Genomic DNA, 12426 nt, shown 5'->3' with positions numbered 1-12426 from the left:
GAACACAAAACCATATGCACACAGCTGTTACTTTGTTACTGTAGTTCTTGGGACCATGTGCATAAGACCACTTAGTAAATACTATCTGACATAGGTACTCTTTTATTTGAGAGAGCCACTAATAGGTTCAGTAAATTCACATATTTCTATTTTTTTTTCCTTTTTTTGTTTCTCCATGTTTTGAGTCTGTGTATTTCTTTCTTTTATAGTCACACCTACCAAAATAAGTTAAGTTTTAAAGTGAGCGAAAATCAACCTAAGTATATTCTTTTTAAGAAATTACTATTCATCTCACTTCTAGGTTTGGAAACTTATTCCCAATGGGCAATATGAGTTCCGAGTTAGGGCAGTGAATAAATACGGAACCAGTGATGAATGCAAATCAGACAAAGTAGTCATTCAAGATCCTTATCGCCTTCCTGGACCTCCCGGAAAACCGAAAGTTTTGGAGCGCACCAAAGGATCAATGCTAGTGAGCTGGACTCCTCCTTTGGACAATGGTGGCTCTCCAATAACTGGCTACTGGCTGGAAAAGAGAGAGGAGGGAGGTGCCTACTGGTCACGTGTTAGCCGAGCACCAATTACCAAAGTGGGATTGAAAACCGTGGAATTTAATGTTCCTCGTTTGATTGAAGGTGTTAAATACCAGTTCAGAGCAATGGCAATAAATGCTGCAGGAATTGGCCCTCCCAGTGAACCATCAGATCCAGCTCTTGCAGGCGATCCCATAAGTAAGTATCCTTCCATTTGGGGAGACTTATTTCTAAGGGACAGAATTGCTAAATGCATAATCTTGCTCTTAAATTTCTTCTATTTTTCTATGCCAACTTATTTTATTTACTTAAGTAAAACAGTTCATCTTATTCACATAGGCAGTCAGAAACATGTAAGTATGTACATACATGTATGTATGTGTGTTTATATATACACATATAAAACTATACTCAGTTTTTAAACTCTTGACTAAATCTAGTATCTTCTGAGGAATTAACAATATTAAATACTCAGGACTAGGGCGGGCCACAGTGGCTCAGCAGGCAAGAATGCTTCCCTGGAATGCCAGAGGACCCAGGTTCGATTCCCGGTGCCTGCCCATGTATAAAACAAAAAAAAAACCAAACAAAAAAAAAAGTGGTTAAAATGGGAAATGTTATGTTGGATGTATGTTACTACAATAAAATCTTTAAAAAAAAAAAAAATGCTCAGGACTATAAACTCCTCTATGATTCCATACCTTAAATAAGCCTCTACCTCAAGAGATACTATGGAAAGTATCTCCCCACTAAATGTTCAGATCTTCCAGTAGGAGTTCAACAAAAAACAAAATATTAACTTTTCAGTAATATTTATCGAGCCAAGATATAAAATTCTCAAGCACAGTCTGTGAGGTCAAATGAAAGGAGACAATTCTTCTAAAAGATCTATGAACAGATTAAAATACCATGGCCTTAATGGCTAATTCTATATGCAGTATAGCAGATATGATTAGATTATCTGTAGGAAAAAAATCAACTCTTTGTTAAAAAGACTTAAAATATTCTAAATCCTATATGAAATATAGATTTAATGAGATATTCACTATTCATCCAGCAAACTAGTATAATGCTATATTTAAGGAACTGTACTAGGTACCGGAGGGCAGGGAGAGCTATGATTAAAAAGACCAAGGGAGTAAAAGAACATCTGCAACTGTAAAGCACTCTCAAAATATAAAAAAAGGAAAGAATTGTTATGTGACTATTGTAGACACTGCCCCTGCCTTTCCAAAGCATTAATATTAATACTAATGATGAAATCATTTTTTAGTTTGCATGTTATAGGAGCTTAGATTATGAGTTTTCAGTGGAGAATATTGTAAAATCTCATCAAAGGAATCTTAAAAGTAAAATAACTTTTCATTAACCATCTGTAAATAGAATATAGATCTCTCTCGAGATAATGAGTTTCCCTAGTCCCAGCTAGTTGTTTGCTTTGTTTTTGCATTAATACTAAATGAAAATGGATTGCTCCCTTTATTTCTCTTCTCCAAAAAGGAAGTTATTCTCTTTTAGCCTCCCTATTTTAATACTTTAATAAAATAAAATACAAACATGCATAATAAAAAATTCTTGTGGTACAGAAGTCTAGCATTCCATCAGCTTCAAAATTTGATTTATATTTCTTATTATTACTATTATTAGACCCACCTGGACCACCTTCTTGCCCAGAGGTCAAAGATAAAACAAAGTCAAGCATCTCACTAGGATGGAAACCTCCAGCCAAAGATGGTGGCAGTCCAATCAAAGGATATATTGTAGAAATGCAAGAAGAAGGTAGTACTGACTGGAAAAGAGTAAATGAACCAGACAAACTTATAACTACCTGTGAATGTGTAGTTCCTAATTTGAAAGAACTCAGGAAATACAGGTTCAGAGTGAAAGCTGTCAATGAAGCAGGTGAATCTGAACCAAGTGATACAACTGGAGAGATACCTGCCACAGATATTCAAGGTACTAGTGCTTATTCAGTTTATGCATTCATCTTTTGATCTTATTATGAAATCGATTGTTTTACTGAAGATGTGTCAATTACTTTTTTGAAAAAGGTGAGCTAAATGCTGTTATATTATTCATGGTATTACAGAGGTACCAGAAGTTTTCATTGACATTGGAGCACAGGACTGTCTGATTTGTAAAGCTGGCTCACAGATTAGGATTCCAGCTGTCATCAAGGGACGCCCAACGCCAAAATCATCTTGGGAATTTGATGGAAAGGCAAAGAAGGCGATGAAAGTAAGAAAATTTTATCTTTCATAATGTTGTGAACATAATTAACAGCACTAAAATATACATCTGCATGAGGTTAAAGGGGAATGTTAGGTTTTATATAAGGTACTAAAATAAAAAAAAATTTTTGATCCATGGAACTACATAACACAAACAGTGAATCCTAAGTTAGACTATGGACTATAGCTCATAGTACAATTATAAAAGTGTACTTTCATCCATTGTACAAATGCATCATACCAAGGCAGGATGTTAATAACAGGGTAGTATATGGGAGTCCTGTATTTTATCCATGAAAGTTCTGTAAACCTACAGATAATTTCATTTTTTTAAAAGTAGATTTTTTTTCAGCACATCCACTAAATCACTATAAGGAGTATTTACATTCAATTGATTATTTTCTTCTCTGATAGGATGGAATTCACGATATCCCCGAAGAAGCACAGGTAAAAAAAAAATTGAAATAATTCAGAATATTGTTGACTCCAAAACTGCTATTATTTCATTCAATGTATGACTACTATTTTCTTTGTACAGGTGGAGACTGCTGAAAACTCATCAGTAATTATTATTCCTGAGTGTAAACGATCTCATTCGGGTAAATACAGCATTACAGCCAAGAATAAAGCAGGACAGAAGACTGCAAATTGTAGAGTTAAAGTCATGGGTAAGAAAGACTTGAAAAATTGCTATGGAATAGGAACAGACTCTTCTTTAAGCATCAAAAGAACACTGTTTTTATTGTGATTTGCATCCAACAGATGTACCAGGGCCACCCAAAGAACTGAAAGTCAGTGATATCACAAGGGGTAGTTGCAAACTTTCATGGAAGATGCCAGATGATGATGGAGGAGACAGGATCAAAGGCTATGTGATCGAGAAGAAGACTATCGATGGGAAAGCCTGGACTAAAGTCAATCCCAACTGTGGAAGCACCACATTTGTAGTACCAGATCTCATCTCCGAACAGCAATATTTCTTCCGTGTGCGTGCAGAAAACCGTTTTGGTATCGGGGCACCTGCAGAGACCATTCAGAGGACCACTGCCAGAGACCCAATATGTAAGTTTTTAAAAGCTAAATGTAAAATATCTTCTCAAAAATGAAATATATCATTTTAAACGATACTTAATACTTCCTTTAATTATTTTTAAAGATCCTCCTGATCCTCCTATTAAACTCAAGATGGGCCTCATAACAAAGGACACAGTACATCTCTCATGGAAACCCCCAAAGAATGATGGGGGCTCCCCTGTCACCCACTATATTGTTGAGTGCCTGGCATGGGACCCCACTGGCACAAAGAAAGAAGCATGGAAACAGTGCAATAAGCGTGATGTGGAAGACCTGGAGTTTACCGTTGAAGACCTCATAGAGGGTGGACAATATGAATTCAGAGTCAAAGCAGTCAATGCTGCAGGAATTAGCAAACCTTCAGCCACTGTTGGCCCTGTGACTGTCAAAGACCAGACATGTGCGTACCAGTGTGTTGACAGAGAATGTCCTATTTATGACTGCCCTTCCTAGCTTTTTAACAATAATCAAAACTAAAGATAGATTTATCTGCACAATGGGATGCTTCCATGGATTAAGCATGGACTTGGGCACATTATTCAAGTACTCATTCCCCCAGCTCCTGCAGATTAAGCAAATTTACTTACATATTACCTGTTCCCTATTTAAAGGTGCTGATGTTTGTAATTCTCTTACTATAATAAGGAAATTAAATGCCTTACTGTGGTAGCTTGTTTTACTTATCATAAATTAAAGCAATTATTCTGCATGCTTCTCAAAAGAGGCAGAAAGTACTCAGTCATTTGCTCGGCAAACGCTGAGACTCCTTTATCTTCACAATCAAGTTTCTTTTTCTCTATTTGAGAAAAATATATATGCATCTTAATTGGCAAAATAACATACAACAGTGGTAGTAATTCTTTCTCTGATTATGGTTATGGTAACTACTTCTGTGTAATCAGTTCTCTCTTCTTAGTTTAGGAGGGGTGTGGCTACTACCCCTTTTGCATATTCTTAAACTTATGGAAAGTGGAAAATTGCTTTGCCTCTTCTAGAAGTTACCTTCCTCAAAAGGAGAGTTCACCTCAGAGTGATATCATGGGTCCCCAGAATATCATGGCATATCTTCCATACCTGAGCTACTACAATCTTTACTTCTCTCTGCTCTTAGGCAAAATATGCATGTGCATGATGATGCCAGATGAGAGAGATGCAGTAGTTGATACATAGCCATATGTAGATCCAGTAAAAGAGAATGACCACAGGTATCTGCTCCCCAGACTGGTGTAGTAGTGTTGAAGACAGAACTGTTCTATATATTTGGCTGGGCTACAAAGCCTGACTATAGGAGGTCCGGATAGCTTTAGAGTGGCTGTGAGTTTTACTTTCTGTCCTTTAATGCTATATCTCTAATGACAACCTTTTTTAAAAAAAAAAATCTAGGCCCGCCATCAATTGATCTAAAAGAATTCATGGAGGTTGAAGAAGGAACTGATGTTAACATTGCAGCCAAAATTAAAGGTGTGCCATTCCCTGCACTAACCTGGTTTAAAGCTCCTCCAAAGAAGCCTGATAACAAAGAACCTGTTATCTATGACACCCATGTCAACAAACTTGTGGTAGATGATACTTGTACCTTAGTTATTCCACAGTCTCGCAGGAGTGACACTGGCTTATATACCATCACAGCTGTAAATAATCTGGGAACAGCATCAAAGGAGATGAGACTGAATGTCCTTGGTAAATATTGCATGGTTTGGTTAAATCTATGTGTTTTTCTGTCCATAAGTAATATTTGGTTTTAAAATCACTTGACTAATTAAATGTCCTTTTTTTAAAACCATTTTAGGTCGTCCCGGCCCTCCAGTGGGGCCCATTAAGTTTGAATCTGTTTCAGCAGATCAAATGACATTATCTTGGCTTCCACCTAAAGATGATGGTGGGTCTAAGATTACAAACTACGTAATTGAGAAAAGAGAAGCTAACAGGAAGACATGGGTGCGTGTCTCCAGTGAACCTAAAGAGTGCATGTATACAATTCCCAAATTGTTAGAAGGTCATGAATATGTATTCCGAGTCATGGCCCAGAATAAATATGGCATTGGGGAGCCTCTTGACAGTGAACCAGAAACTGCAAGGAATCTCTTCTGTAAGTAGGACAACATTTTCATATACAAACAATTCTTCTCTGTGTTTTTCATAATTTCATATAACTTGCTGTGATTTTTTTCACAGCTGTCCCTGGAGCACCAGATAAGCCAACAGTTAGCAGTGTAACTCGTGATTCCATGACTGTCAACTGGGAAGAGCCAGATTATGATGGAGGTTCTCCTGTGACAGGGTACTGGCTAGAGATGAAAGATACCACTTCAAAGAGATGGAAGAGAGTTAACCGAGATCCTATCAAAGCTATGACTTTGGGTGTTTCTTATAAAGTGAGTGGTCTTATCGAAGGTTCTGACTATCAATTCCGGGTATATGCAATCAATGCTGTTGGCGTGGGCCCAGCAAGTCTGCCATCAGACCCAGTGAGAGCAAGAGATCCGATTGGTAAGGCCTGAAACCATTCCTTTTGTCATTTGTGTTTTAATTTTCAAAAGTACCATGCTAATGTATTGGTCCTTTCCAGCCCCTCCTGGCCCTCCATTTCCCAAAGTGACAGATTGGACGAAATCATCTGTGGATCTGGAGTGGTCTCCCCCACTAAAAGATGGAGGATCCAAAATAACTGGATATATTGTTGAATATAAAGAAGAAGGAAAAGAAGAATGGGAAAAGGTAGCTAAAATTTGGCATTATGGAAATGTAGTATGAATAAACTAAAAACGTACTTGTTATTCTCAGTCCCATTAATTTCTATCTGTGTTTTTTTATGTATTAAGAAATCAGAGAAATAACATAACTGATCATTCAAACATCTATGTTAAAAATTTTATCAAAAGTTAAGTCAAATTAGAGTTAACTTATCTTTTGGTTTTAAACCCTGGAAGTTGGAATAAAGAACAACATGGATCATTTGACAATCTTTAAAGCATAATTTTTTTAAAAATTTAAACAGTTTTAATCACACACCATTCAATCCCATCCTAAGTGTACAATCAATGGCTCTTGGTATAATCATATAGTTATGCATTCACCACCACAGTCCATATGAGAATATTCTCATTTCTTCTGAAAAAAAATATTCCTTACCCATTATATCCCCTATTATTGACATTTAGCTTTGGTATAGTGTCTTTGTTACAATTAATGAAACAATACTGCAGTGTTACTGTTAACTATAACAGTTTACATTAATTATGTTTTCCCCATATATCACTCTATTATTATAATAGTAACATATGTTTGTTCTAGTCCATGTAAGAACTTTCTTATATGTGTACAATTAACCACCATTATTGTCCACTTTAGGTTTCACTGTTATACAGTCCCAGTTTTTATCTTCTACCTTTCCTTCTGATGACATACCTCCTCTTCCAACCTTCCTCTTTCAACCATACTCACACTCAGTAAAGAATAATTTTTAGAGCATAATTCCTGGAAAGCTATTGCATTCAGTGTTTACCTGTAATATCTGATCCCTAAAAACAGCGATAATTTTGCAAAGAGAGTAAACATGCTATTGTCTATGCTTCAGAATGTTGTTAAAGCAAGAAGCTACAAAGATCTATTCTAATAATTATAAAATATTTATGACTTTTCCCCAGGGCAAAGACAAAGAAGTAAGAGGTACAAAACTTGTTGTGACAGGATTGAAAGAAGGAGCATTCTATAAATTTAGAGTTAGAGCAATCAACAGTGCTGGCATTGGAGAACCTGGAGAAGTCACAGATGTCATTGAAATGAAGGACCGAATTGGTAATTATTAAAACTTATCGTTTTATAATATTTATGTTTGATTGAAAATTAAAACCACATTTGTAATTTCCATTTGTTTTCCAGTTGCACCTGACCTTCACCTAGATGCCAGTGTCAAAGACAGAATTGTGGTCCATGCTGGAGGAGTGATCAGGATCATCGCCTATGTGTCTGGAAAGCCTCCTCCAACCGTCACCTGGAGCATGAATGAAACAGCATTACCCCAAGAAGCCACCATTGAGACAACAGCCATTAGCTCATCCATGGTCATCAAGAACTGCCAGAGAAGTCATCAAGGCATCTATTCTCTTCTTGCCAAAAATGCAGGTGGAGAAAGAAAGAAGACAATTATTGTTGATGTATTAGGTAAATATATTCAATTTGTCCATACAGTGTTACAAATAACCTTATTAAACCTATAATAAAACTATGCTACTTTAGTTTGGGGAAATAAGAAAACTCACCCACAATCCCATTGGGTTTTTTAACGCTTTTTAAAAAAATATCCTCCATGTTCTTTTATCCTAAGCATATTTTATATGGTTACACTCCACTGTACATACAGTTTTGTATGCTGCTTTTTTATATACCATGCTGCCATAGATTTAATAAAACTGTTATATAGTTTTATTAAAAGCAAATTTCCTGCAAATGTTGATGTATGTTTAACAGTTTACCAATTCTGACCATTTTCACACCATGGAACTGTATCTCTATGCTAATTATCATAATAATATAAAATCCTTCTGAAGAATTTCAGAATTCTAATTGAAGAGAAACATCATATTTGGTTATCAAATAACATTTGTAGTCACTGAATAGAGTGCAATTCTCTAACCAACATTTTCATGCTTCTCCTGGTTGCTTTATTCAAAGGATTTTCTCAGCGCTCACTCTAAGCATAGGTTACTGATATTCTAGGTACAGTCATAATCCAAAAGGCCACAGTTTTTATGTGCAGATAACCAGCTCTCTGTTGAACATAACATGAAAATGACATACGGAAAAAATTGAATTGAGCAGTAGTCCTACATGCTTTTAAATTATTTTCAATCTTCTGGACATCCTTTCGCCCAGTGAGTGTTACTTTAATTTGAGAACTGGTGAACTTCCAGGTTCAATTTCCAACCCCCTCAAAAGCCATTCTGAGATTTGGGGCCTCCTGTTCTGCTCATAAATTCATTGGTCACCCAAAAAAGACTGACTCCCCCACCTCTGCCCTCTTGAGAGAGTACTGGGCACAAAAAGTAACTGTGCTGCTTCTCGTGCCTCTCCTCATCTCCTTTTGTGTGTTCCTCCTACCAACAGCTCCCTCCCAGCTCTGGAATTCAGGCTGCCTCATAGGTTACTAAATAAAAATGTTCTACTTAGTTTCAGCTTAAAAACACAGTGGCAATCAGCATTGTTTCAAACCTATACAGGTGACAATAGATAGCAGGGAAGAATTCAGTTAACAGACACAAAATCTTACTTTTCTTCATAATCATACTTTCGTACCCTTTTTAAAAAAGGGTCACTTATTGAGCATCATAGTTAATTGAAGGCAAATAGCTGAAATTCTTTTTCCTCTTATCACCAGATGTGCCAGGTCCTGTTGGAACTCCATTCCTAGCTCACAACCTAACCAATGACTCCTGCAAACTGACATGGTTTACTCCAGAAGATGATGGAGGTTCTCCAATCACCAACTATGTCATTCAAAAGCGAGAAGCTGACCGCAGGGCATGGACCCCAGTGACGTGCACAGTCACCCGACAAAATGCAACTGTTCAGGGTCTTATTCAAGGAAAAGCTTACTTTTTCCGAATCGCAGCTGAAAATAGTATTGGCATTGGCCCATTTGTTGAGACACCAAATGAACTTGTCATTAGAGATCCGATAAGTAAGTAAAATTAAAAACCAGTTCATGCTTAAACAGTTTTTCACACATTTAATAAGAGACTTTGGCCATAAAATACTTTATAAGTGTCATGTATTTCATTCATTTGATGAGCATTTATAAGGCAGTTACTCAGTATCTGAAGTTGATAGCATTTGAATAGTGATTGTAAAAGTAATTATGGGAATATATATGATTCACCAAATTTCTTCCATGTACACTACACTGATTTTTCAAATTTCCTACTTAATGGCATGAGGAGAAACAATTATTTTCCTAACTCTAAAACTGCCAACTTCAGAGAAATTTTATAAATTATTTAGTCTTAATGAACCTGTATTTCATCATCTGTCAAATGAGGGTATTAGATTGATTGTATTAGGTTCTTTTTCATTCTATTGTTTTATGATCAGATCACCTTGTAATTTATGGAAGCAGATAGTTAAATGTTCAAATACAGTCTAGAAATGAGTATTTATTTCATCCTTAATATGATACTTTTTTCACTGTAATTCCACACTATAATTGCAGCTGTACCAGAGCGACCTGAAGACCTAGAAGTCAAAGAAGTTACTAAAAACACCGTTTCTCTGACTTGGAACCCTCCTAAGTATGATGGGGGATCAGAAATTATAAACTATGTCCTTGAAAGCCGGCTCATAGGAACTGAGAAGTTTCACAGAGTTACAAATGATAACTTGCTTAGCAGAAAATACACTGTAAAAGGATTGAAAGAAGGTGATACCTATGAGTACCGTGTCAGTGCTGTCAATATTGTTGGGCAGGGCAAACCATCATTTTGCACCAAACCAATCACTTGCAAGGATGAGCTGGGTATGTGACTAATACAGTTTATACTTTGAAAACTTCTGCATTTGTAGATTTGTATTAAGACAATACTAAAAGTGACTTGCCTTTATCATGATACATTTTAGCTCCCCCAACGCTTGAACTTGACTTCAGAGATAAGCTCATAGTTCGAGTTGGTGAAGCTTTTGCCCTTACTGGCCGTTACTCAGGCAAACCAAAGCCTAAAGTTACTTGGTTTAAAGATGAAGCTGATGTGCTAGAAGATGACCGGACTCATATAAAGACCACTCCAACAACTCTTGCTTTAGAGAAGATCAAGGCTAAACGCTCAGATTCTGGCAAATACTGTGTGATGGTGGAGAACAATACAGGCTCAAGGAAAGGTTTCTGTCAAGTTGCTGTTGTTGGTAAGTATTATTCAGCAAGAAGAATAGACATTGTGTTCTTTCAAAAGAAGAAGTGGGAATTACATTTTTTAAATTTTTCTTGATTTTTATTTGTTTTGGGGGGGATAACATTTTGTACCATGATTATTATTTTCCTGCAGACCGTCCTGGACCACCCGTAGGACCAGTTATTTTTGACGAAGTGACCAAAGAGCACATGATTATCTCTTGGAAGCCACCTTTAGATGATGGAGGCAGTGAAATTACCAATTATATTATTGAGAAGAAGGAAGTGGGCAAAGACGTTTGGATGCCTGTGACCTCTGCAAGTGCTAAAACAACATGCAAAGTTTCTAAACTGCTTGAAGGAAAAGATTACATTTTCCGAATACATGCTGAAAATCTGTATGGAATAAGTGACCCTCTGGTGTCTGATGCAATGAAAGCTAAAGATCGTTTCAGTATGCATTACATTTCTTTTTGTGAGTCAATGCATTGATATTGTTCATAGGAAGAATTAAATTTCTAACACATTTTGCTAACATTTATTATAGGGGTTCCGGATGCACCTGATCAGCCCATTGTTACAGAAGTTACCAAAGACTCTGCATTAGTAACCTGGAACAAACCACATGATGGAGGAAAACCCATCACAAACTACATCCTGGAAAAGAGGGAAACTATGTCTAAACGATGGGCTAGAGTTACAAAAGAACCTATCCATCCATACACTAAATTTAGGGTACCTGACCTTCTAGAAGGATGTCAGTATGAATTCCGGGTTTCTGCAGAAAATGAAATTGGTATAGGAGATCCAAGTCCACCATCCAAACCAGTCTTTGCTAAAGATCCAATTGGTATAGTATTGACACATTCTTTCTATTTTCATATTATTTTACTTTGATTTTATCTCTATTCTAACTTCTTTTTGTTTTTACTTTTCTTATATAGCTAAACCAAGTCCACCCATTAATCCTGAGGCAATTGATACAACATGTAATTCAGTTGATCTAACTTGGCAGCCACCACGTCATGATGGTGGGAGCAAGATTTTGGGTTATATTGTTGAGTACCAGAAAGTTGGAGATGAAGAGTGGAAAAGAGCCAATCACACTCCTGAGTCATGTCCTGAAACTAAATATAAAGTCACAGGTCTTCGGGATGGTCAAACCTATAAGTTCAGAGTAAGAGCAGTCAATGAGGCTGGTGAATCAGATCCAGCTCATGTTCCTGAGCCAGTGCTAGTAAAAGACAGACTTGGTGAGTATAATGTTCTCACCTGCATTTGCAAGTAGGATAAATAGGTGTCTGATTGTATATGCTCTTTTGTAAAAAGCATTATTGCCTCAAGTCTGAAAGTTATTCATTCTCCTTATTCTAGAACCTCCTGAGTTGATTCTTGATGCCAACATGGCAAGAGAGCAACACATAAAGGTTGGTGATACTCTAAGACTTAGTGCCATCATCAAAGGAGTGCCGTTCCCAAAAGTAACTTGGAAAAAAGAAGACAGAGAGGCTCCGACTAAAGCAAGAATTGACATTACTCCAGTTGGTAGCAAGCTTGAAATTCGTAATGCTGCCCATGAAGATGGTGGAATTTATTCATTAACAGTAGAGAATCCAGCTGGTTCAAAAACTGTCTCTGTAAAAGTACTTGTATTAGGTAAGAATTTTAATACCTATGACACTAAAAATAAATTTTGATTTTTTGGGAA

At 36.6% G+C, this 12426-nt stretch overlaps 1 protein-coding gene across 2 annotated transcripts in view; it reads left to right on the top strand.

Annotated features, from left to right (window-relative positions):
- TTN (titin) overlaps nucleotides 1-12426 on the top strand; it is a 279196-nt gene that overhangs the window by 201276 nt on the left and 65494 nt on the right. For both annotated transcript variants that reach the window (XM_077154303.1, XM_077154302.1), the window contains 20 exons: nucleotides 302-731; nucleotides 2181-2489; nucleotides 2623-2771; nucleotides 3179-3211; nucleotides 3303-3432; nucleotides 3527-3826; nucleotides 3921-4238; nucleotides 5222-5518; nucleotides 5628-5927; nucleotides 6014-6328; nucleotides 6408-6556; nucleotides 7486-7636; nucleotides 7721-8002; nucleotides 9216-9518; nucleotides 10047-10349; nucleotides 10451-10732; nucleotides 10873-11172; nucleotides 11266-11568; nucleotides 11663-11971; nucleotides 12093-12374. In XM_077154303.1, the coding sequence (XP_077010418.1) occupies nucleotides 302-731; nucleotides 2181-2489; nucleotides 2623-2771; nucleotides 3179-3211; nucleotides 3303-3432; nucleotides 3527-3826; nucleotides 3921-4238; nucleotides 5222-5518; nucleotides 5628-5927; nucleotides 6014-6328; nucleotides 6408-6556; nucleotides 7486-7636; nucleotides 7721-8002; nucleotides 9216-9518; nucleotides 10047-10349; nucleotides 10451-10732; nucleotides 10873-11172; nucleotides 11266-11568; nucleotides 11663-11971; nucleotides 12093-12374 (5245 nt within the window). The remainder of the gene's footprint in view (nucleotides 1-301; nucleotides 732-2180; nucleotides 2490-2622; nucleotides 2772-3178; nucleotides 3212-3302; nucleotides 3433-3526; nucleotides 3827-3920; nucleotides 4239-5221; nucleotides 5519-5627; nucleotides 5928-6013; nucleotides 6329-6407; nucleotides 6557-7485; nucleotides 7637-7720; nucleotides 8003-9215; nucleotides 9519-10046; nucleotides 10350-10450; nucleotides 10733-10872; nucleotides 11173-11265; nucleotides 11569-11662; nucleotides 11972-12092; nucleotides 12375-12426) is intronic.

This window comes from Tamandua tetradactyla, chromosome 3, assembly GCF_023851605.1.
Source record: "Tamandua tetradactyla isolate mTamTet1 chromosome 3, mTamTet1.pri, whole genome shotgun sequence".
NCBI classification, from domain to species: Eukaryota; Metazoa; Chordata; class Mammalia; order Pilosa; family Myrmecophagidae; genus Tamandua; species Tamandua tetradactyla.
The sequence above is the reverse complement of the archived record's forward strand: the minus strand, read 5'-3'. Positions and strand labels throughout refer to the sequence as shown.